The sequence below is a fragment of the Coptis chinensis genome, chromosome 4, assembly GCF_015680905.1.
Source record: "Coptis chinensis isolate HL-2020 chromosome 4, ASM1568090v1, whole genome shotgun sequence".
Taxonomy (NCBI): Eukaryota; Viridiplantae; Streptophyta; class Magnoliopsida; order Ranunculales; family Ranunculaceae; genus Coptis; species Coptis chinensis.
Genome location: NC_141459.1, coordinates 49,182,786 through 49,209,441, shown reverse-complemented (window position 1 = coordinate 49,209,441; position 26,656 = coordinate 49,182,786). Strand labels below are relative to the sequence as shown.

The 26,656-nt window shown below is 36.6% G+C and overlaps 1 protein-coding gene and 1 long non-coding RNA gene across 2 annotated transcripts; one reads left to right on the top strand and one right to left on the bottom strand.

The window, feature by feature from the left end:
• The first annotated feature begins 497 nt into the window (after window positions 1–497).
• UPL5 (ubiquitin protein ligase 5) lies at window positions 498–13,738 on the top strand. The gene is made up of 3 exons (XM_086557021.1): window positions 498–2,450; window positions 10,719–11,308; window positions 13,236–13,738. The coding sequence occupies exons 1-3, from the start codon at window positions 614–616 to the stop codon at window positions 13,497–13,499; spliced, it is 2,691 nt and encodes an 896-aa protein (XP_086413147.1). The 5' UTR covers window positions 498–613; the 3' UTR covers window positions 13,500–13,738.
• A 2,808-nt stretch (window positions 13,739–16,546) lies between these two features.
• Window positions 16,547–24,181, bottom strand: LOC147503815 (uncharacterized). The gene is made up of 11 exons (XR_015192839.1): window positions 23,658–24,181; window positions 23,102–23,270; window positions 22,994–23,013; window positions 19,199–22,901; window positions 18,514–18,892; window positions 18,170–18,261; window positions 18,018–18,088; window positions 17,445–17,517; window positions 17,235–17,334; window positions 16,882–17,106; window positions 16,547–16,741 (listed from the first exon to the last, which is right to left on the bottom strand). It is a non-coding gene; the product is annotated as an uncharacterized LOC147503815 (long non-coding RNA).
• Window positions 24,182–26,656: the final 2,475 nt, after the last annotated feature.

Sequence of the window (26,656 nt, the reverse complement as noted above, 5' to 3'; positions counted from 1 at the left end):
ATCCAAATGCAAATGGTGGAGTTTGGAATTACCAAGAAACGGAGATAGTGAAGATAGTTGCCGATCAGGTGACCGTTGGATGGAAACCACAAGATTTCGACATGTGTAAATTTTAGTTGTTTTCAATAAAATCAGTACGTGTGTCAAGTGTGAGGGGTATTTATGTCATTACGAAAATATGAGCAGAAAACATGTGGTAGAGTTAAAGTTGACTGATTCAACTAACAGAACTGAAGCCAAAAACGAATTTAGCAACTTAGGAGAGCCAAACGCTAATATCCATATATAAAGTGGGGCTAAAAGCTAAATAACCCAAATATAAAAGCTCCCGTATTTGGTGGCTGAGTCACCCGTGAAACCGGTCTGTTAAAAAACCATGCGACTCACTAGTGAGAAAATGGCATTTCCAGAAATTCCACAAATCAATTCTCCTGCTGACGGAGAACGCAAGTCCATTTCATTTCCCATTAATTATTATTATAATAAAATATTAAAAAGAAACAAAAAACCCATAAACCACCTTCCTCATTCATTCCTCTATTCACACCTCTCTCTCTTCTCCTCCTCTTTTCTTGACATGATTATTTCCTTGTAAACAATTTCTCTCTCTCTCATGTCGTTCAGAGAAGACAATAATCGAATTATCTCCTCATCCTCCTCAAAACGTAAACTAGATGATTATGGACCAATCGAAGAAGAAGAAGAAGAAGACACCCTGTCCGATTTAATAATCCCAGTCAAAATGAAAAAAGACGAGTCCAATTCCGTCAATTCCTCATCCTTTAACAACAATAATAGAATTTCATCTAGAACTAGGTCTAAAACTAGGGTTTCATCTAATCACGCTTCGTCATCCACGTCATCATCATCAATTTACCCTGATGATGGTTCTATGATGTCCACAACTAAGTGCTTACATTTTTTTGTACGGATTATGATGAGTGGTAAAAATACTATTGTAGTGCATGCAAATTCTGATGATTCTGTTGAATCTGTTCATGAACAGATTCGGAATATGACTGGGATACCTATATTTGAACAGAGGTTGATTTATGAAGGGAGACAGTTACAGTGGGAACAGACATTGGAACAGTGTGGAGTTGAGAATGATGCTGGGTTGCAATTGGTTGGAAGGATGAGAAGTACGGATTATCCGCAGACTTGGCAAGTTGTTATTGATTTAGTTTCGTCTATTTGTAGTCTTTGTAGAGGTGGTGGTGGTTTGCAAAGTGATATTAGAAATGTTAAGTTTAAAGTTAAGGAGTTTTTAAGATTGACTCCCAAGGAAGAAAGTGAACGAGCTTCGGGTCATCTTAAAATCTTTAAAGCTGCGGGTGCTCCGACGGCCCTGTTTATGTTGTATTTGTCTCCTTATAGTGGGAATAAGGAGTGTGCTGAGGAGTCGATTAGGTTGTTACTTACACCAAATCTTGACTTTTTACCGAAAACTATTCAAGTCCATTGTGCTTCTATTGTTTTGGAGTTTTGTAAATTGTTATATGGGAATCCTCAGAATGAGAGTCTTTATGTTGCGTGTCGGAGCACTCTTGGGTCTTTGTTAGATACGATTAAGTGCGCTCACGGGAGTAAATCCTTTGACAATGCGAAACCTGCTGTTATTATTCAAGAGTTTTTGCCATTTGTTCGTGACTTAGCGGGTAAGCTGACTGTGGGTTTCGAGTCGAGTTGGAATTCATCACCATGCACGGAGGCGGCTTTAGCGGTCGATGTCCGTGATTTCAATGCGTTTTTAAACCCACTACTTAAAGCTATTGAAGACCATGTCGGTGGTGTGAGTATCCTCCCTATTCATCTGCATAATAAGCATCCAAGTTACATGGCTGAGATTGAACAGCTTTACGATATTTTCTGCAAGTTGCTAGAAACAATCAGTCAGTGCCTGGCTAGAGTGGAGGACATGTTAGTTTCAAAAGGTGCAGAAGTGGCGGGTGAAAGTAATCGGTTCAGTTGGTATCAATATATTCCTGTTTTGAAGGAATTGAAAAGCGTTTGTAAACTTTATAAAGGCGCTGAAGAAATACTAGATTCTGTGATGAAGTTGAGGAGGTTCCCGTTAAATGCTCTCATCAAGTACTTAAAGCGGAGCGACGACCATTATTGGCTTCTCGAGCATAAAGATTTGACTGATTTTGAAGCTAGAAGGCACCTGGTGATGATGATGTTCCCTGATTTAGTAGAGGAGTATGAGGAGCTACACGAGATGCTTATTGACAGGTCTCAATTGTTAGAGGAGTCTTTTGAGTATATTGGTCGTGCAGATCCTGAGTCATTCCACGGTGGCCTTTTTATGGAGTTCAAAAATGAGGAAGCTACAGGTCCTGGTGTACTACGGGAATGGTTTTACTTGGTGTGCCAGGCGATATTTAATCCACAGAATCCACTTTTTCTAGCATGTCCAAATGACCATAGGAGGTTCTTCCCCAATCCAGGTAAATTTCCACTTTTCTGACTATTCCTGTGTTTATATTATTGTTAGTTTCCATTGGTCTCCTTGTACATCCGTAAGAACTCCTGGCAGGAATATTTGTTGTCAGTATTATTTTCAGTTGTTATTTGTAATCGTTTTTATTGTTATTGTTATTTTTTGTGTTAGGGTCAGATGACCTTGTAGCGTAGTGGAATGGTCCTTACAGTTTTACCAATTAGAAAAGAAGTGTTAGATTAGCTTGTAGTATAAGGTTGTCCCAAAATCTTCTGCCCCTTGATTCCTAGCTCGTCTAGAATACTAGAATATAGTTATGCACTTATGCTGATCTAGGCTTTCTTATTACTGGATTCTTATATTAAGTTATAGCCAATTAGTTCCATTGTAAAAACATCTTAGACTTCATAGTCTTGTTTGGTACTGTTTCTGAATTTTTCTCGAGACATGTAACGAATGGTTTGTGAATGAGATGATGAACCTACATGCTATTTGAATTTGTTGGCACATGGATCTCACTTTCAGCCTTTATTCCAATATGAAATAAGCAACTTATTACAGAAAACTCAAGTTGCTATAGATCAGAGAACATATAATTTGTGGACAGAGCTTCATTGTGTTGACTGTTAAGCAGACCTAGGATGTCTACCTTTTTACCTGAGATACATGTATCTGCTTAAACTGACCTGATACATATGAAATTGGTACTAGTGAAGTACTTTGCTGCATATTACACTTAGGCCCGAGTTGGTACAAAACAAAAGGCTGTGGAGCAAATTCCTGGTTGGACTCTTACTTAAAAGTCATGCCATGGTGTCATATCCGAAGAGATTTGTTAGGTTTGAAGTGGCTATTCCATGGTGTCATATGCAAGGAGATTTGTTAGGTTTGAAATGGCGGTAAAATGTTGTTTCTACTTGTGTCATCTTTGATAGAGGTTTGTGTTGTAGTACCACCAACCAAGATGACAAATAACCTCGGAACACCTTAGTCGAATGTATCACTAGTGATGGAATATTTGCTACTGATAGGGTAGAAATTTGGGGCCTCTTGTCTAATCTTCGGAATGAAATTACTTTGGAGTTCAAAATTGGTTCGTCATAGGGGGATACATTTAAGGAGCTTTGGAGAATGGCATGAGGACATAGGAGTTGTCTAGTACTGGTTGCGCCCTGTAAGTGAGATTCTATCTCACATTTGTACTCCATTTACATCCAAATCAATTAAGTTTACTTATCAAACAAAAAAGAAAAAAACACCTTACTTTTACTCTTATTTTGACCACAACTAATGCAAATTACCAGATGCAACCTTAGTCTTCAATGAGTAATTGTTGAATCATTCACCATAATCAATTATAATAAAATCCTCAAATTTTGATCATATCCCATTGTTGTCAGTATTAGATCAAGCTGGTATTATCGGATTAACAAATCTGAGATAAAGAGATTTTTATCCTACAATTTCAGCACATTTCGATCACTTTGCTTTCCAATGCGTTCTTTTGTACCTTTTAAGTTTTGAAGACTCTTTGAGAGATGACATTTTGTCGATCCACAAAGGAGGCGGGGTATCTAATATTAATGCTTCACATTTTCTAGCACCTTTCTGTGGGAATGAAAGTAATTGTTGCTTGTTTCCTTACTTTTTTGGATCTGAAACTTTTGGTTCACACACCAAATTTCTATCAGGGAAAAAGAGTTTGATTTCTGCTGTCGGGGCTTTGGTGGGAGAATTGTGATCTCCATAACAGAAGGCTGTGTGTGTGGGGAAGAGGTTGCACTTCGATTGAAGGCAAAAAGGAGTTCGATTTCTGCTGTAGTGGCTTTGGTGAGAGAATTGTGATCTTCATAACAAAAGGCTGTGGAGAAGAGGTTACACTTTGGTTGAAGGTGGTCTGTGGGTGATTGACAAGTATTTGAGCAGATAGAAAAGGGTACTGAGAATTTATGGTCAATGGGAAACCAAGATGCAGAGATAATATTTCTGATTGTCAGCAGCCATCTTCTCTTTGGATACTCTTTGAAGGAGAACAAGCAAGGGCGACACATCAAGTTGGACATCATAGTAGTGGGAGGCAACACAATGTGCATTTGTATTCCTTGTCAGGGGTTGGCTCGCATTTGCAGAGTGGTGAAAGACTTCATAGCAGGGGGTGATCAGGATGTAGCATTAGATCCAGGTCTTGTGGAGAGGTAGTGGCTAGGAGAAGAAAACTAGCTTGGTAGATTATAGGAGCTTTAGCGTTGTGTTACAAGTAGGGAAGAAGCAGCTGGAGACCTGTGAAAAGGGAAGGGGACAAAATCAAGCTTGGGGAGAACAATGGGAAGGCTTCGTAACAGCAAGAGATAGTGGTGGTGGATAGTCCTTTGTCAGCTAGCGTATGGAAGAAAACAATCGTATGTTTTATATCCTCACTGATCAAAGGATGGAGTTGCGTCAATCGTCTTCTAAAATTGTTTCAACTATCAGTCGAACCAAAATTGAGACTTTTTACCGCAGAAAAGAGTGGCAATAATAAAGGAAGTCAGAAATATCTGTGTGGCCATGACTGAGAAGAAGGTCATTCAGTAGGAAGGGTTTAATATTGGGGTTATTTGCATAGGATCCCTAGGTAAATTTGCTACCAGAATATTGGATCTATAAGAAGACCACTGAGAGTGGCAAAGGAAGATCTAATCAGGTAGAAAGTATTTGAGGGGGTGAATTTTGAGTCTTAGGAAGTATTCAGGATATGGAACTCAAACTACCTGGAGTAAATTTTATGTGGGAAGATATAGTATGTGGACTTGTGGGTCAAATAGGAAATTGCCACTTGTTGTTAATCCTTAGTCATTTCTAACCTTGGTTAACTTGGTTTTAATTGGAAACTAATTATTTTTTATAGAATCCAATATACGATTTTATTATTTTCAACTACTTGAATTCAGGTTACAAATAAATTAAATTGATAATAGTAATAATTAGTTTCCCATTAAAAAAGATTATCGATAAAAAAATGTAATTAGTTTCCAATTAAAACTGATTTCCTTTCTTAACCTTAGCCATGGTTGGGATAATGTTTAAGAACTATTGACAGTGTCAATATCCAGTTTTTCCCACAAGCCCACAACATACAATATCTTCCCACATATAAAATTTACTGAAGATAGGTATATTATGCCGACTGAGCTGATTAGAGTGGGAAGTCGCCACTGGGAAGTAGTGAGCAAGCATTTGAGTTAAGGATATGGAAATCAAACTACCTCGCAAAGACAAGGAGTTAATGCCGACTGATCCTATTAGAGGTGGGAAGTCGGCAGTAGTGAGCTAGTGTTTGGGGGTGAGGAAGAATATCTGGATTCCGGGAAGATTTGGGGAGCCAATGTAGAGACATCTAAAAGGAAAATCTTGAGGACACTGGACGAGAGGGAGGCTAGGAATGTGGAGAAAAATCAGAAGGGGGGTTGGATGGATGAGGGTAAGTATTACGATGAGTTATAAAACAAAGGAGATGAGAAGCAATAGGTGGGAATCAAAGTTTAGTATTCTGGTGGGGAAGAGGAGTGGGTGTGGATGAGCGATTTTGTGAGATCATGGAGGGGTGTAGGACGCTTATTCTGTAGCAGCTTGGGTCCGTTGGTCTTGTAATTTTGTGCTTTCCTGATTGTTTTTTTTTTTTTCTTTCTTGCTTTTCTTTTCGTTATAGTAGGGAGGGGTACATGGATACTGGGCAGGTCCTAGAAGAGTAGCCCTTGCTACTTTATAGTGTTGATGTAAGCTCCAATTATATATATCAACCTAAGTAACATGGACATTACATATTCTCAAAAAATCCTTGTTGGGCGCACAGACACATTATGCATACAATTTCAAAGAGTTCTCACACCCTAAAGGACTAAGAAAACAATCTATTGACTTAGTCAACTCTATCATATGCCTCTTCCAAAGTGATTTATTTGAAAGGAGGTGTGTTGTGAGTCCAGAGCCAAAGATATAGTTGTGTAACTAGAGAATAGCAATAGTTCGTTTTTAACTTAGTTGTGTCTAAGTGTCCTACTTTATATAGGTTGCGGTGTCCGACATGCGTACTCGTGTCAATATTACTTGGATCAACACAATTTCTTTTTTTGATAAAAAATGAAAAAATTTATTTACCTTTTTCTGTGATAGCTACTTAAATTTGTTTACGGTCCTGGTTATAATCTAGGATAGGTGTTTGTTCTGAGCTTGTCATTTAAGAGGCAAAATATAGACGTACAAATCTTCTTTTTAGCAGGAATTGCCTCTCTAGGATTATATTTTGTCATTACTACTTTTAGCCCGGCTCCTAAAAGGACCTTAAAATAAGTATCAAACTAAGTACCAAATCTAAAAAAACCCACAACTTCACTTACAAAATGATTTAAAACCTAATATTTTGTGGATATGATCTACTAATCATAAAGAACATCTCTACAAAAATTCAACTCGTTTGATATCCTCTAACTTAGATAAAAATTGTTATCCACTTTTGAAAAAATATCTAACGGTCCAGAAATGTTGAGTTTTTGAAATCATCTTTTGCCAATGTTAAAAATTGTCAAACAAGTTGAATTTTTGTAGATATATTTTTTATGGTTAGTAGATCATATCCACAAAAAATTAGGTTTTAAATCATTTTGTAGGTGAAGTTGTGGGTTGTTTTAGATTTGGTACTTATTTAAGGTCTTTTTAAGAGCGGGATGTGTATATATATATATATATATATATATATATATATATATATATATATATATATATATATATATATATATATATATTATATTTTCTTTGTAATTAACCTAGTGAAGAGCCCCTATCGCGCATCCTTGTTGCTAACGGTTACGACAAGCACAACATGAATAACCTACTTAAGTGATAATTTGAAGGGAAAAAAATTAACGAGTATTACCTCCCCCCCATAGATTGGAAATTAGGGACACACAAATTGGGTAATACTAGTTAACCCAAAAAAATAAGGCTGAAGTTGAACCCCATGCCAACAGGACATACAGCTCTAACTCTCCAAGCCTGATCTTTATAATCCATTGGAGTTTAGATGACATCCACTGTGCGCTTTTCATTGGCACCAGCTCCTTCAATATCGAAATAGATATTGTGCTCCATGAACTGGTTTAAAAAAACAGGACAGATTTAATTGAGTTTTATTAATGGTTATTGATCAGGAAAAAGAAAAGAAAAGAAAAGAAAAAGCTAATGTCCAAATAGAATCGTGAAATCTAGGTCTAACTGCGATGCAGTATATAGGTAATCCACCTTTGGTTGATGAAATCTCGTAAATCAGGCAAAGGGAACTGTGTTACTAACTATGTGGACCATATTAGGTTGGATTTTTCGCAACTGTGATGAGAAGATTGGGTTGTGGTTCTTGTATATAGTTGCCCTTTTTTCTTCCCATTCTAATCAATGTGTTACCTGTGGGCTTCTTCAGGAGTTCTAGGGTAATTAGACTGGGTGACGTCCTATCTCCACCTTTGTTTCTTTTGGGGATGGAGGTGTCGGGCAGGATGATCACTATAGGCTATAGCTAATGAATTTTGGTTTAGCAGGGGTTTCAGGGTCGGGCAAAAGCAAGTACTTGTCTTTCATCTGCAGTATGTAATCGCAAGTAGTGTTCTTGGGTAGGGATCTCTTTCCACTTGCTGTATATTAGGATATTTGATCGGGGTTAACATGGCCAAGAGTAAAGTGGTTGGGCTGGTTAACACGAGCGATAATGATACGATGGTAGGAGCCATCAGGTTAGTTGGGGCTTCTGCTTGGTGGGCACTGTAGGTTGGTCACCATGTGGGAACCGGTCGAGCAAAACCTCTGTTGGAAAATCAGACGGGGTGTCAAGATCGGTAAGTCGGTAAAGGGAGAGAGAACTTGATTAATAGTACCTTTTTGTGTCTTCCAGGGTATCTCATCTACTTTTTTTAGATTCCACAAGTGTGGTCAAGAGAGTTGAGAGGGTTAGTACTAGGAATGTCCTAGGGACTATTCTGAGGAGAACTACAGGTATCAGTGTATCACCTGGTTGATTGGAAAACCACGTGCTTGTCCTTTAAAGATGGGTTTGGGCTTGAGTAGACCACGAGAATTTAGTTTGGCCTTAATAGGGAGATGGCTATGCCGATTTAGGGACGAGAGCAACAGGTTATGGAGGCGAGTGGCCTGAGAATTGGTCAGACCAATTTAGGGTAGTCTAGAGGGCAAAGCGCCAAGTCAGTATGGGTGTGGGGTATAGAAGGGTATTTAGAGAGGATTTGAGGAGTTATTGAGAGATCAGATACAATCTAGGACACGAGGATAGATTAGATTTTGGAAGGATATGGACTTCCCGAGACTATGCCATCGTCGCCTCATTTCACGATTTTATGCAGTTAGATAACGGCAATCTTGGTCTGTGCTATTAAATACGTGATTATTCTCCTCCGACTAGGTGGTAGTCGCTACTTAGCCGATCCCTTTTGCCAATTAATCCGAAAAAAAATCACAGCCAAAAAATCCCCAATTAATCCGATTGATCAGCCAATTTTCCAATTAATACTGATATGCAGATTAGTACTCGTTTAAGATTTTCATTTTTTCCCCCTCCTTAAGATGTAAGAAAATTTTGACAAGTTATTCTTTTCTCTTTAGAAGTAAGCATGCATGTTGGAGACTTGTGAGTTTCGTGTTTTGGGAATTTGGCTATGCTACATGGACACCATATTCTAAAATTAATCCGTGTAGACACATATTGTATGTGTGATATACCTCAGTTTTTTATACTTCACCGTATCAACACTTTGTATCCGTGTCGGACTTGGCAACATGTACTCGTGTGTTGTGTCAATGTAACTGGAATTTGGCATGTTCTATTTATACAACTCAAGTTTGCACTTTCTTTTATCAATGCTTAGTGTCTGTCACCGAGGGGGGGGGGGAGATATTCTTGGGATAATCCTCCAGTTAGTTCCCGACTAATCCCGATTATGAGGCCTAATCACTAATTACCCCTAGACCGATTTTACCAACTGATATCCGCTTAAACTGCCCAGATCTTGGCTATTCCTCGGGGCATTCATGGTATTATGACAGATCGGAATATTGCGAGTTTTGGTGCCTTCATAAACACTGATGCTAGTGGTTACTTATGCTGTGAGACTGGGTAGGGATCGTCAGTTTGGGTTATTGCGAAGAATGAGAGTGGAATATGATATCGTAATTTTGGGCTATTATAAGTGAAATCTTTCTATATTCCTTTGTGCTCTTGCCTTTCTGGTAGCAAACGAGGCATTGTGTCTCTGTTCTTTCTTAGCACCTGAATCTGGTCAGCAAAATACCTTGTCATTTCTTTCTCCAACTTTTAATAATATTTCGACCCTAGATAAACCAATTAGGACAAAGAAGATAATCACCAACTTTATCCCTTTAGGGAGTCACTTACTTCCATATTCCTCCATTGTCCTTTTCTGTAGGAGCTATTGTCATTTTGTGTATCAATCTGGGGTGTTTTGGGTTGTTCCTCGATCAGTTCGATTTCCTGGGTTTCAACTTTCAAGGGTCCATTCCCTTGAAGGACGTAGATTGTGGGTAGTATACCTTTTGTTATTATGTGGGCTTTGTGGCTCAAGATGAATAGGATACACTTAGACTGTTGTGTGGCTTTTACGGCAGAGGTGATCATATCGATCAGAGAATTCATTTTCCTACAAGTGCGTGCTTATTTCAAGCTAACTGTACCAAAAATATTCTATACTTGATATTCAAACCACTAGGTTTCACCAAATTTTTTTACTTTCTTAACCTTGTCATTGGTGGTGAATAGAGATCTAGATAAGGGAATTCAAGGAACTAGACCGGGATCACTTTAGCTCTAAGAGGCAGTCTTTCCTTTTGAAGACATCTTGCGGAGATCCTCTAGGATGAAAGTACCTCTAGAAGCTAAATCCCATCAATCATGATTGTCAGTTAGTTGCAACTACTGCTACTGTCAGAACACTCAGCTTCCATATTCGAAAAGTCTAAATTACCAAGTCTGAGAGGCAATTGAGTCAGGATAGCATTGTGTAATGGCTAATATACAAAGGTTTAACACCATAACTTTGCAATAACTGCCTTGGCAGCTCTGACCAACATAATATACTTATCCAAATTATCAGGCAGTGTAATTGTATTTTTGACTGTTATTTGGTATGCAGCCTTTTATTTACTTGTTTTACTTTTCCTTCTCTTTAACGGAAAACAAAGATTGTAGGTTTCTGATTTCAGCGTATTCTGATTGCAGCATCAAAAGTGGATTCTCTGCACCTCGACTATTTTCGCTTTTGTGGTCGGATGATTGCATTATCCTTGATGCATAAAGTGCAAGTAGGCATTGTGTTTGATCGTGTGTTTTTCTTGCAATTGGCCGAAAAGGCAGTATCTTTGGAGGATGTTCGCGATGCAGATCCATGTCTGTACATGAGCTTAAAAAAGATTTTGGAGATGGATGCAGAATTTTTGGATTCAGATGCGCTTGGACTAACATTTGTTCGAGAAATCGAAGAATTAGGGTCAAGGAAAGTAGTTGAACTCTGCCCTGGAGGAAAGGGCATCATTGTCAATAGCCAAAATAGAGAGGATTATGTCAACTTACTTGTTCAGCATCGCTTTGTCACATCGATTTCTGAACAGGTATCCCGTTTTGCACAAGGTTTTCGTGATATCCTTTCTAATTCAATTCACCAGAAGTTATTTTTCCAAAGCTTAGAGCTTGAAGATCTTGATCGCATGTTGCATGGAAGCGATACTGCAATCTGTGTTAAAGACTGGAAAGCTCACACTGACTACCATGGCTACAGAGAAACAGATCGTCAAATTTGCTGGTTCTGGAAGGTAAGCATCTGTAGGTCCTTGTTCATACTTCTGGATGGATTGTACATTGTGTTTTTCCTGTGCTGTTTTACTGTTAATATTTTGTCCTTTATGATTGGAGGTTACTTTTTGAACTCTAGAATTGAGTTGAAGTTTCGTTTAGCATCTGTATTGTGATTTGTTTTGTGATGTCTTCTTCTGGTTTGATGCATTATTTCTTAAGGCGAACCATCTATTCACTTACTAACATCAAAATTACAGCTCAACGTAGCGAACATTATATATCATCTCATTGGAAGCAGCTTTGCTGTTTTGGTTTTCTTGGAATATAAAAACGCAATGACTAAATGTCAAATTGGCATCTAGGTATTGTTTTTTTAATAAATACACAAGCATTATGTGTTGAACTAGCTTTTATGAGGTTATGTTTGTTCTGCATCATGCTTTTGAAGCTTAATTTCAAAATTCAACTAAACCTTTATGTTAGTTCTATGTCATGTTTGTGAGGTTGTGTCCTCAACATTCAACAATCATCTTTTTTCTTGCCCATTCAACGAGTAACTTACTCCATTTTTTTCAATTGCGCTGTGTTTTCTTATAAAGCAATTCTTATGTTACTGTAGCCTGATATTTTCATTGTTTTGTAAGTACTATTTTATTATTTTTACAAGATCTTATGTTGGTAATAATGCTCTTCTTGCCATCGACATATAGTAATGTCACCCTTAATGAATTTTTTCTTTTGCTAGAGTGGTCATCTGAGTTTCCTTTTTGTTTTTGTTTGTTTCTTTCTGCCAAGTAAGCTACGTACATATTTACGTATGTGTGTGCATGCATTCCTGTACATACATGCGTACATCAAGGATTGAATTACTTAAGGAGCTACATATAACTAAGTTATGCCTTAGCCTTAATAATCCTTTGCACATCTCCCTTAAAGGTGATAAATCTGGAATGGCCATTTCTTACTTGAAAAGGACTCTTGTTTTTGTCCGGATACCGTCTCTCCCTGCTTAAGCTCATAACTACCTTTTTTTTGCACATTTTGATACCCCATAGTTTACTTCATACTAAGTAGCTTGTGGCTCACAAGGTATATAAATTCATTTAGACCTTTGACCATCTGACTACAAGATTGAAATGAATGCTGAAACTGTTTAAAGCCTCAGTAGCTTCAGCTGAATCAGATTACACGTCTTTTCTATATAGCCATTAGCCCATTACTTATTGCATGCTACTTGCCTGAGATATCAGTTCCTATGCCCTCAAGATACTGTACATTAAGTAGAAGATCTTATGTCAGTCCTGAAAATTGTGCCAATCATATCTTTGTGAATCCTCCATAAGATTGCAACTGCAAGGTACTTCAATAACTCAGCTTGCTTTGACTGATTTTTTCATCCAATCCTGGACACCAAGTCCCTGCATCAGAGATTCTTTTTATATTCCTCACCTTCAGGCTGTATAGAACATGATAAAGAGATGAGTTGAGATGCTTCTTCAGCTCAAGACTTTTTTTTTTTTTTTTTGTAATCGGTAAAATCACTTTGTATTCATGTGCCAATCCTTTGTTTCTGAATGTCCTATAAGATTGCAACTGTAAGGTACTTCAGTAACCCATCTAGCTTTGGTTAATAATATTAAACCGCTGGATCAAAGATTCTGTGAAAATTCTCCACCTTACAGCTTGTATAGAACATTATAAAGCAAACCACCTTTCAACTAAGCCGAAGAAGCATCTCTTATAATAACTAAAAGAAAAAGTAAAGGAAAAGAACTCAAAATTTTATGATATATCGAAAGTGTTGCATCACCAAAGAATCCATTTCGAAGTTAAGAATCCAAGTTTTACTTCGAATCTAGCTGTGGGAGTTGAGGGGGATTTCTTTCCAAATTGATGCCACAAGCAATGTGTTCGCTTTGTGATTTAGAATGATTGGTTTTGCAGGTTGTTGAGGGTATGTCGACCGACCAGCAAAGGGTACTTTTGTTCTTTTGGACCTCTGTTAAGTACCTACCCGTAGGAGGTTTTGGTGGTTTGGCATCTCGATTGCATATCTACAAGGCATCAGACTCCCATGACCGTCTGCCTTCATCACACACATGCTTCTATAGACTGTGTCTTCCGCCATACACTTCTAAAGCTTCCATGCGGAATTGTCTGCAAGTCATCACCCAAGAACATGTAAGCTGCAGCTTCGGTACTTGGTGAATGGGGTATGCTTCTGGATCTTTCAGAGGGTGAGGTTTGTTGCATAGGTCTGGGATAAGCTTGTACAGATAATAGGATCAAAACTCTCTGTTCCATTTGGCATGTAAGAAAGTAATATTTATGTCACTTGGTGGTTTATCCATTTGTTAATCGTCAGATAAAAATGTTACAGTTGTAGGAGTCTTCGTGGTGAAATAACAGAAGACAGGGACTTTATTTATATCAGACTTTGCTTGCTATGTTCGTCTCCTTGGCTTATTTTAGCAGACAATACTTTCTCAGGGATTATCAAAAACTGTCCTGCGAGTCTGCGACTATGCCATTTGCATGGATAAACGAAGTACCTCAAAGCAATATACTTTTGACGCTAGCGTATATATTGAAAAGAATTTATTATATGGCGAAAAAAGAAAGTGCTTTTCTATTTCAATTCAGAAAATGTAACTAATTCAGAAAATGTAACTGAAAACAGAGTTGTTGAATTCAGTTAGTTATAGACTTCTAGTGTTATACTGGTAGCCTACTTTGTTCAGATTTTGTATTGTGTGCCTAGAGGAGAGGATTATGGCCCAAGGACAAAAGCCCAACAATAGTTTCGCACTCAAGAACAAAATTGGGTAAACAATTTTCATTAATAATTTCGGTTTTAGGACAAATCTTCATTAATAATTTTGGTTTTAGGACAAACCGGGATGATGTCATCCTATGTAAATTTGTATATTAACATATGACAATGTAAATTTACACAATTTTATTTACCTATGTAAATTTAAATTTTGCATATGAAAATGTAAATTTACACAATATTTTACATATAACAATATACATTTATATATAGAAATTTAAATTTACATAGTATTTTTTGTAATTGAATAAGTCTATAAAATTATATTTACATAGTTGTTTTGTGTAAATATAAATTTCCATGGCTAATGTCATCCGTGTTTTTGTCTTAAATCCGTAATTAAAATTCAGGATGGACTTGGAGCGAAAAAAATTACTAGGCCTAGATTTTTGGAACCTGAATTTGGGTCTGGCCTAATGGGCTTCAGTCTTTATTTTTGGACTAAAGCTTCAATTTTGGGGCAAGTAATTGGGCTATAGGGGGCCTAGTAAACGTCGCATGACATGTTAATGATTTTAGAACTATATGATTGAATAAATTTTCTAAGTATGTATGTATTTTATGAAAGCCATTAACTAAATATAGCTAATTTGGATTCCTTTCTAAATATTGTTGAGTCCTATTACTGACGGACCCCATATTGTGTTGGGCAGACTAAAAAAAAAACAATTATTACAAGTGTGCCATTGGTCCTAAAAGTTAAAAAAAAAAAAAAAAATATTACAAGTGTGCCATTGGTCTCAAAAAATTGAATTCGAAAACCCCAAGCTTAAATGACCTGGCTAGGTCATTCATTGTGCAAACCCAACGATGTGGTCACACCGTTTGGACTGAGTCCCCAACGATGTGGCCACTCTCAAACGGTGTAGCCACATCGTTTGGACTAAGTCCCAAACGACTTGACCAAACGGTGTGGCCACACCGGTCAAGAAGTCAAAAAACAGAACTTTATATTTTTTCAAAGTTCAAATCCCAAACGGTGTGGCCACACCGTTTGGACTAAGTCTCCAACGATATGGATACACCGTTTGGACTAAGTCCCCAACGATCCACCGTTTGGACTAAGTCTCCAACGATATGGCTACACCGTTTGGACTAAGTCCCCAACGATCCACATCGTTGGGGACTTAGTCCAAACGGTGTAGCCATATCGTTGGAGACTTAGTCCAAACGGTGCACCATTTGGGATTTGAACTTTAAAAAAATATAAAGTTCTGTTTTTGGGCCTCTTGACCGGTGTGGCCACACCGTTTGGACTAAGTCTCAAACGCCAAAAAATATAACTTTATATTTTTTCAAAATTCAAATCTCAAACGGTGTGGCCACACCGTTTGGACAAAAACCCAATTAAATCCCATTAGATAGAATTATTTTCTTAGTTGACTTTAGTAGTCTGATGCAAATATTGTTGGGAGTCTCTTTTTTATCGTCAGTATATCCTTGACCAAAGAAGGTTTACCTATTTCAGGTACTGTTCTTGAATGGAGTTCGGATTTTCTTTTCTGTTATCTTTTTTTTTTGTTTGGTAAAGTTCGTTTTTTTAGTGTTTTGTGTTATTTCTCAAAAAACTAACTAAATGTATGGGTTTATGTTGATTCATGATAAATTGAATTTTTTTTTTTTCAGATTATCTTGCCATTTTATCAAAATGGAAGTGTAAGTTGAGTTAATTTTATTTTATGTTTAAATGTTTATTTTTGTCATGATTACTAATTTCTCTTATTATTATTTTTTTATGTTTTGTAGAGATTGTTCTTATAAATTTCGTAATTTTTTTTGTTCTCCAAAAGACAAATGGTCAGCAGCGACCATGCCTTAATTGGCTTATTATAAGCTAGTCCCTGTATAGAGATGTTCAGTTCCAAAGACAGCCAATGCATGAATCCTATTCTAGCAGCAATCTTTTTGCTCATACTTGGGTGAATATGGCTAATGGGATTCATGGGAAGGTTTTGAAGTTTGGGTTTGAGTGGAATACGTTTGTTAGGAATACCCTTATTTATTTTCATACAAATTGTTGGGAGTTGAAGGTTACAAGGATGCTCTTTGAGAGTTCCGTGGAGAGGGATGTGGTAGCTTGGTCAGCTTTAACGCCTGGGTATGCAAGGAGAGGTGAGTTGGTGATGGCTCGCCAGCTTTCCTGAGAGAGATGTTGTTACGTGGAATGTGATGATTGCTGGATATGTGCTTTGTGGGTCTCATGAGCAGCATTTGTAGAAGAGATGGAAATCAAACCCAATCCCATCATTTGGAGAACATTGCTTGGGGCCCTCAGGGATGTGTTCAAATTAACTTTGAACAGCCTTTGCGGTTCCATGTAATAAAATGTGAACATAATTTTCAACTTCCTCAAAATTGTATGTTTAACTTACCTTAGCTTGGTAATTAGTGTAGTAGAACTATCTCTATAAAGCAAGAATAGTACTATTAATTGTTTCCAGCACTTATGTTTATTGTTATTCACATACATTATTGCTGATAATTCTTGTGAACCTTGTTTCTGGACGGATAATAATATATTTGGTGGATCAAGCTCTTCTAGGTTTGGCTCCTAATTCAACAGATGCTCAAGTTTTCAAGCAATTCGAAAGAAGCTTGCATAATAAGACCAAAAATCCTGCATGTAGCATCAGCATAATTATTGACAAATGAATGAAGAATCGTAATTCCATTTGTGATTCAAATCATACATTGCATATGTTCCAAAAATAATCAGAACAATAGCAGTAAAGAACCAAACAAACTCTTGAAAAATACATGGAGTAGATGTAGTAGATTCCGCAGCCCAGAAATGAGAAGGCTCCAACATTCACCTTTCCGTTTTCTCTTTTTATTTTCATGTACTCTGTTATCCTATTCCTTCTTTACAATATAGAATAAGCTTGGATCACCTCAACGATCGGTGCATGACACAATGGGCATTTCCCTCCACTACGAACCAACTTGTTAGCACATTTTGCACAGGTGCACATATGCCCACATCTGTAATTTAAAAAAAAGAAAAAGAAAATAAAATTAATCAAGTTATCTAACATAGAGGCAGAACTCATCTACTCTTATATTTTAATCTCAACAAAGATATAGGCGGTAGAAGGGTAAGGATAATGCACTGTACAACAAAGAATCAATATGACTATCACAAGACATAACATGTCCCTTTTCTCACATGACCCCATTTAGATCTATCCTCTGATGTCTCCACACCAACCTCTGTAACCAATTAGAAAATTCAGAAACCATTTTCTAAGATATAGGTAGGATATTTGCAAATAAAAGTTCGGACAAAAAAATAAAATAAATACTCGCTTATCATTACAGACCTAGCCCACCAATTGAGCGATTTAGAGCTGCAGAGACTTCCTGTCTATTAGAGCTAAAGATATAAGAGATTACCTGTTTAGAAAAAAAAAAAAAAAAAAAAAACTCAATGAATTGCTATATTCTTATAAGAATAAGGAGCTTAAATAATAAGAAACTCCATGGATGATAAAAAAATTATTTGATTGAATATTTTAGACAAAAAGTTTGCCATGGCCACATGGCTACTTTGGCTACAATAGTAGAATTTCATTTTAAATATATTGAAGAAAAAAGAAAGGGTCCTTGTTCTCAAAAACATGCCATGCATAGAAACTGGGTCCATTAGTATACATACCATACCAGGACATGGCTCACTAAATTTTAATGTTGAGAGTTGCTCTACATAGTTCAGCAGATGTATAGCAAACTATATGTGGTTCATTAGATGACATCCTTAAAAATATTATTAATAAAGATACCATGATGATGAGAGCAAGACTCAAGAAACCAAAATTAAGAATTTGTGAATGCACAGTTGCACACAAATATAAGCCTGTAGAAATTAAAACACATGTAAGCAAAAAATAACTAACCATCCATTCAAACATTGTGTTGTTACGACAGTTTTCCGTTCCACAAAGCGTAGAGGTGTCCTCTTGTTTCCCTGCTTCCAATTCTTTCAGTTACTACAGGTCAACTTTTATAAGACAAAGCAAGCATACATACTTAAATTTGAACAACATACCTTGATAACTACTCGGTGGACCAACGCAAAAGGAAACCGAACACCTTTACCTCTTGAGAAATACATTGAGAAATCACCACAACTTGACTTGTCTTGCACAAAAAGAGAATGAAACCGAGCATCTAGTGTTTTGTTAGGAGTTCATTTCAACCGATTTGTTATTCTTCTTCTTTTTTTAGGCTTAGGGTTCCCATTTGATTAGTTGGGGGCACTTATCTACAGTATGTTTTCGGTGTATTTGCAATTGCACACTTGGCCCATTCCATCCCACTATATTATATTGTCCAATATATAATCTACATTACCAACCAAACTGCCAAATAGACAAAAAAAAAAGGGCAAACCTGTTCAAACCTTTCTCTTCTTCTCTTTGATGCTCGGCAAGAACTTAACTCTTTTTCTTGACGAAATTCCAGAATTGCAGGACAGTTGTTCAAGTTTAATGAGTAGCCCTTTTACCTTGGTTGCTGCAGCTTTATTAATACTTCTATTATCGTCTCCATTCTTGTCACTTTGTCCATTTCCCAACCTAAGGGAAGCAAGTTCTCCCTTGAGTGCCTTGAGTTCTTCTGCTGTTGCAACTGCATCCCAGTCGTCCTCTGTGTTGGTCATTGTAGTCCGTGAGCTCCCATGGGAACCACCATTTTCTCGGGGCAGTAGGGCTCTGAGGTTACCAGGAATATCAGGTGTAGAACTCCCAGGAGAAGTGGCTGCCCTAACCTGCTAAAAAAAGAGGACTTGCATCACCACCCGGAGAGGAAGCCGCTCATTTTGCACAGCATGCATGCAAGCAACTGCTGTTAACTTTTTGCAGTCCATCAGTTTGCAAATCCTTTTCCTCTCACTCTTGCTCAATGAGTAATACATAAAAAAACACAGAACGAATATGCTTCTTATCCAATGATTAATTATGCAATTGGTTCCTAAACATGTTAACTTGTCCAAGCTACTTACTTAAGTAAAGCACCTGATATAGGTTTTTTCTATACAAAAAATCATAAGAAAAAGAGATAAAGTTTGGAGCAGTACTTCTTGTTAATTTTATCAAACTCTGCTGTAAGAAGAGCCATTCCCTTCTTGTCTAATCTCAAAAGTGGCTTCTTGAGCTCCTTTTCAACTTTCTCCAATGCATCCATCATCATAGCCTCTACTCCAAGGTCATCAGGCAGACCTCTCATGCAAACAAATAACATTAAACATATACAAAATCTAAAGAATTATACAACTGTAGTGTCACATTTAAAGGGGGAGGGGGGATTCAAAATCAATGGTATTAGTGAAACTAATAATAATACAATAAACTTCATGAACTCCAAGTAATACATACTTGATCCTTATCTCCTTTAAAGTTAGTAGATATGTTCGAGCATCTGGGATATTTTGTGTCTGTGATTGAATGGTATACTTAATCCGCTCAGATCCGTCTAGTTACATTTGGCTTACCGGAATGTGAATTGTTGATGCTCCTCCGAAATAGTTAGAAAACAACTCCGCATTCAGAGTTGCACTCATTAAAATCAATCTCAAATCACGACAAAAGAAGGAAGAAGATCCTTCAAAGACAATCAATAAAAAATCTGCACAACAAAGTTTAACCAAAATATTGGCAAAAATATGTGAATATCTGGAATGAAATACTTCTGGCAAGCCCAATTGCCAGATAACCACTTTTTTTCTCTCCTCGGGCAGCTATAGTTATTGAATCCTCGACAATGTCCGAATAATGTAACTTGCGATCATCAAGGAAAACATTGTTCTTTGTTCATACGTATTATGTCCGAAAGCCCCCATCAACCACTGAACTTTCCAGCCCATTTTCGCCATAGAGTGACTGATAATAAACTTGGTACGGAGTATTCCGATCAGGAGAAAAATATGTTAATATCTGGAATGAAATACTTCTGGCAAATCTAATTGCCAGATAACCACTTTTTTTCCCTTGGCCTGTATTTAGAATTTATATTGTATCTTTGCTGGAGGGTGGCATAATTGAAATGATTGAGTGTCAGTGTATTAGTGTATACAGGTATATTTTTGAATCCAGTGAGGATTCAAGTTTTGAAGGGCTGATCTCAACGATTTTCATGAACACACTGAGCCTTGGTTGGTACCTGCCAATATTCTGATGAGACACATATTAGAAAGAGTAGGAGCAATGGAAGCAGTTGAATTGATAATCTTCGATCCATATCGATGAGTTCATCAGTTCAACTTAATTAAGCTATGAAGGAGTTGCGATCTCGTCTGTATATTACACATTGTTATGTGTTGTGGCTTACGATGCAAAGCTGATTGTTTTGCCACCGACTCTCTGAAGACTGAGGAGAATGTTCCATGTTGAATGCTTGGGGAGTTGGGGAAAATCGATGTACAATACATGTTTATTGGGAATAATATATTGGTACATGGGCTATACTATTGAACAGTAAAAAATATCATTCTACGATTTTGTGCAATTCAACCAACTTAATTTGATCTACTAATTCAGAAGTTAATTGATTAACTAAAGAAAGTAAGTCAAGGCACACGTTTTTTGTGGCATGTTCAGAAATAAGAATACAAAAAAAAAAATTTGCTTTCTTTTTTCTTTTTTGGATTTGTATTGTTAATTGATGATCCACTCTCGAGCCCATTAGACTAAGCAATCTTGGACCTTCTTGGCTGTTCAGGGAATTGCGTTCCTGATATTGATTGTGAATCATTCATAATACACCTCTGGATAGTGGATATCTTCCTATTTCCCTATGGGGCATGTTTCCAAGTGATGTACAATACTCATCTTACTGCGTATTCAGAAATCACCTATGTGGGATTGGCAGTAACACCTTCAGTATCTGGACCTCCGGCATATATGGTCTCTGACATGTTTCTCAGAGTCGCATTCCCACCAATTGGATCGAAGTTATGTACGAGCAACATCATGATGCTTTCGAGACATTGAGAACCAGGTGCCCATAAGCTTCAAACAAAGGACCGCCATGGTTTTGAGGGAGGTAAAACGGGCGAAGGGTGTCAGGGGGCGTATAGACCCTAAAGCCCATATAACATCCATATTAGCAAGAAGATTCACTGGTATGTCATACTTCTCATCAACAGTATCCAAAGGCCATTGATACCGAATAAAGGACACACCATCCTTCCTATGTCCATAAAACAACCTCAGATTATTAACCAACCCAACCGGATCGATCCTTCATAGATACTATCCAGCAAAGACCCCGAGCTTTTCCATCCTTGCTTATCAAACACTCACTATACTTGGTTATATAGTAATCATCGGCAAAAGGCATCCCTTCCTCAGTAAACCCCTTGACAGCAACATCAACATTGTACATTAGCTCAGAATCTGACTTTTTAGGATCCGCTCACCCAAATGCCATATAATATTGCGACCCTACAGCTACCTTAAGACCTATATCAATCAAATCCTCATTCGGACTCAATGTCCACCTCAACCGATAATTCACCCTTTGATATTAGATACTCCCCACCTACTATTGGACCAAGTAAACTTTAGTCCAATACAACCCAAATCAGCAAGTCTAAGGTCAATGATAAGATCTTGGAACTCTTCAATAGCTTTTAAATTCAAAACAACACCACATTTTTCATCGGCACTAAAAAGTAAGAATTGCATTAAAATACCCGCATAACACCTAAGGATCGACAACAGTATTTCCTACAATTCTAAGTTGGAAAAACATAACAAAACCCATAAATGAAACAAAGTGTAACACAAAAACATATTCAAGAGCTAATAAACTTGGTAACTGCCTTAATTGGTACCCTTGAAATTTCAACACAAACCCATTACAAAATTCAGTATTATCTGGATAAAAAAAAAACAACTACTTGATGGCAAAGCCCTAATTGAGCCTCCTTTAAGATATAAAAGGTACATATGGAACAAAGCATCTAAAACACCCCACATCACATCTGAAATGCTTTTGTTTAAACATAGAGATAACTCTCCTTAGTACATGATAACAGTTTAGCACTATCCAAATGTGAATTGATATAAATATATATTTAATAGTAAACGCACATAAATCTCAATGCATTTGTAGTTGAGAGATTTTACTCAAGTAAATCTATTTTATCAAGATGACTGAGAATATTACTCCAAAGACCATTAAGACTGGGAACAAAGTAGAAATATCTTGGTCACTTAATCAGAGCAATTTGTAAAAAGCAATTCTTACATCACTCACCAAGGATAGTAACTTCAATGCAATAGAGATTGGTTAAAATCTAAAAGCATTATAGGTTCATATCGGGTACACGGTGATAACTTTCTAAGTGAAGATAATTACCTGTCTAAAGGCATAGACATTATCATATCCAATTAGCTAGAAAAACAATATAAGCACAATAGATAGATAGTACATATATACATTTACCAGAATCAATAGTAAGCGATAATGTCAATATATTTAAGTATAGCAATGGATACTAACCTTTGGTTCAATTTCTAGAGCTGCTAAAAACTCTGAAACAGAGAACTCTGATCGAATTGTTCTTACTTTCAGTCCCATATTATTCAAACATCTAAGAACTCCCAAGATTGAATCAATACCAGAAGATGAAATTTGCCTTTTTAATCTAATTATAGCCGTCTCTGCTCTCGCCCCTTCATTCGCCAACAATTTCTTCTCAAGTTTGCGGTTTCGTGCTTGCAACTCTTCCTTTAAGCCCTTCAGCTCTTACAAGACTGTTCTTTTGACTCCCATAACTGGCTACACAAATGAAACATTTATAAGCTATGGCTTTGTTAAATTAGATTGCAAACTAACTAAAATCATTAGAAATCAATTGGGAGTTTACCTTCGCAAAGAGAATGGACTCTGAAGTTGCAATTAGACAAAAAGAAAATGGAAAATCAAGCATTAAAAAATAAACTGAAATAATTAAATAAGCATGATTAGAACTAACCTGCTTCCTTGATAAAAGAAAGCGTTTGTTGATGAACGAAAGTGGGGAGAGAGGCGAAACAATTAAATAAGCATGATCAGAAATAAAGCTGCTGATGTTGGTTCGAAAGCGTTTGTTGATGAATGAAAGTGAGGAGAGAGGGAAAGGTTTTTACTGCTCTGTATTTCCACTGCATTCCAACAACATAAAAGTATCAGTTAAACCTCAGATTCAGATCATCTCATCAAAACACAAAGCTAATCTTAGAGATATGAGGATTCTTGTTGCTCTGCAATCACGAAGGTCAAACCCATAAAATAAAAAGGAGAAATAATAAGGTGTGTGCTGTAGATAGCATTTGTCTTATAATTTATTTTGGAGAAACATGGATGTTCTGGACAGTCACAAAAACAAAGCACAAAGCATATTGCTTGGTTTTAGAGCGGTAAATCATTTCAAAACTTTTTGTCTATCGTAATCTGAATTTTTCAAGCATTGTTTGTCGAGAGAATTAAACTAACTGAAAATACATGGAACCAATTGATTGACGGAAGCAGATCCTTTCAAAGACACTCACCGAAAACTGGAAGCTTGATACTACAAAATTCGACCTCTGCCGAGCCATTAATATCAGTGACTTGAATATCGGTGTGGTGCTTTGTATTAGAAAAAGCAGAACCCACGCCAGCAGAAGCCAAAACTCTTGAAGTAGAGTTATGTTCCATTCTACTCTCTGAGAAGAACTAAAATGGATTGTCAAAGAAAATGATCAAATTTCTTTTTCTTCGAAAGGCGGCCATTTTAACTTCTTTGCGATCAAACCTGCGAGTATTGAAATTATCAGTGTCATTCATTGCCTCTAAATTTTTGATTATTTCTCAACACTTCGTAGTTTAATTAGTTTAATTTTGGATGAAGAGAAGACAGTGTCATTGCCTCTAAATTTCTGATTATTTCTCAACACTTCTTAGTTTAATTAGTAATAAGAGAGAGGGTTTGAAGAGATGAATTTTTTTTTTTGTGGAAGTGTTTTGTAGAATTGAAAAAAGAATATGGAAAGAGAGGTTTTTATCTATTTTGGGTTACTAACAATTGAAATCCGTAAAAAAGGGCGTAGAATTCATTTTTTTATGCCGAATTATTGTAAAATCTGATGTGTCAGTCTCAGTCTCAGAGAAAAAAATGGGACTGGCGTGGGTCACTGGGAGCATTTTCCACTACTCAATATTAATGGTCTTTGATTTGATTCTTTCAGATAGCCAAAAATGTTTGAGACGTCAATTTCAACACTCAATAGATAGCTGGACAAATGCCTTTGCCGATGATATTTTCTACTTAATTTTGTAATTGTACATCATTAGCTTAACTGTTTCTACTTGTCATTGTTTTGACAGGGAGCGACTCTAAAGGACAAATCGGCCGAAAGAGGAACTCTAGAGGACACGTTATTTTTGTAATCACTCACAAGGACCGGGTGGATGAAAGTTCAAATTTACCCTTGACGCGAAATAAGAACGGCTCGGGTAGATGAAAAGTCAAGTATACCCCTGAAGAAAAAAAAATGGCCCGACCCAACTGAAACAACCCGGTTATGAACATTGATTGTTCATGCCCACAATAAGTATGAACAATGATTGTTCATACCTATCCATGTATGAACAATAGTTATGAACATTGATTGTTCATATCCCCAATTATGAACATTAGCTATGAACAATGAGTGTTCATACCTATCCATGTATGAACATTGATTGTCTATACCCACAATAGGTATGAACAATGATTGTTCATACCTATTGTGGGTATAGACAATCAATGTTCATACATGGATACCCACCCATGCTGAACATCAGCTACGAACATTGATTGTGGCTATGAAAACATGAACCCAAAACAGATATGAACAATAACTGTTCATACCCCAAATTATGAACATTAGTTATGAACAATAAATGTTCACACCCAAAACAGATATGAACATTGATTGTTCATACCTACTGTGGGTTTGAACAATCCGTGTTCATGCCCAAAAAAAATATGAACCCAAAACAGATATGAACATTGATTGTTTATACCCAAAACATATATGAACAATAAATGTTCATACCCAAAACATATATGAACATTGATTGTTCATACCTACTTAAAAAAAAACATGAACCAAAAACAGATATGAACATTGATTGTTCATACCCCAAATTATGAACATTAGCTATGAACAATAAATGTTCATACCCCAAATTATGAATATTAACTATGAACAAAACAGATATGAACAATAAATGTTCACACCCAAAACAGATATGAACATTGATTGTTCCATGTTCATACTAAAAAAAAACATGAACCCAAAACAAATATGAACATTGATTTTTCATACCCAAAATATATATGAACAATAAATGTTCATACCCAAAACAGACATGCATGGACATTGATTGTTCATACCTAAAACATATATGAACGTTGATTGTTCATATCTACTTAAAAAAGACATGAACCAAAAACAGATATGAACATTGATTGTTCATACCCAAAACATATATGAATAATAAATGTTCATACCCAAAACATATATGAACATTGATTGTTTATACCCAAAACAGATATGAAAAATACGTGTTCATACCAACAAAAAAACATAAACCCAAAGCTGATATGAACAATAAATGTTTATACTCAAAACAGATATGAACAATACGTGTTCATACTTAAAGTAGGTATGAACAATACGTGTTCAACAGTAAAAAATGAATAATCATTGTTTGATTAACATTAAAATTTTAGAGGATCTTGGTAGAATCAAACCACCATCACCTTTGGATATCTCCAAAGTGCTCGCCCATTTGAGCTAAAGATCCACTAGGGTTTAATTAAAAAAAGAATAAAAAATAAAAAATAAAATAAAATAAAATAAAATGATAAAATGATAATGGTGTGATACTTCATCTTCAATGTTTTTGATTTTTTGGATAATGGTTGTCATCTTTGTTCAACTTCTTTAAAATAACTGAAGCTTCGCACAACTTCGTCTATTTCTCGACTTTGGTTTTAGGTTTTTTTCTCTCGTAATTTCGTTTGATTAAAACAGAGGAGGTGTTTTGGGTTTTCTCTCTCGTAATTTTGTTTGATTAAAACAGGGAAGAGATTCGATTTGTAGTTTGATGAGGTGCATCATGAATCAAAAAGTCAGGTCAGTTGGAGAAGAAAGGGGTTTTGGGTTTTCTCACTCGTAATTTTGTTTATTAACAGGAAATGATAAAAGTGGTATTTAAGAAATATAAAATAAACCGGGCCAACTTATTTTGTCCGTGAGGGTTATTAAAATCAAGAAATTGGGTCGGTGAGTTATTTCATTGATGAAAATGGTTTTGCTTAGATAAGTCTTACTGCTGCAAAAAATGGTGTAAGCAGTAAGTACTAACTTAAGTTTTTTTTAAATGCTTATGTCCAATTCATACTTGCAGGACAAAATCACCTATAGTAGAAGGCTCTGAGCCAGTGACTGATGATGAGATCTGTGAGGTATCAGGTACAAGACCGAGATGTATCAAAGGCCTTACGCATGGCAATACT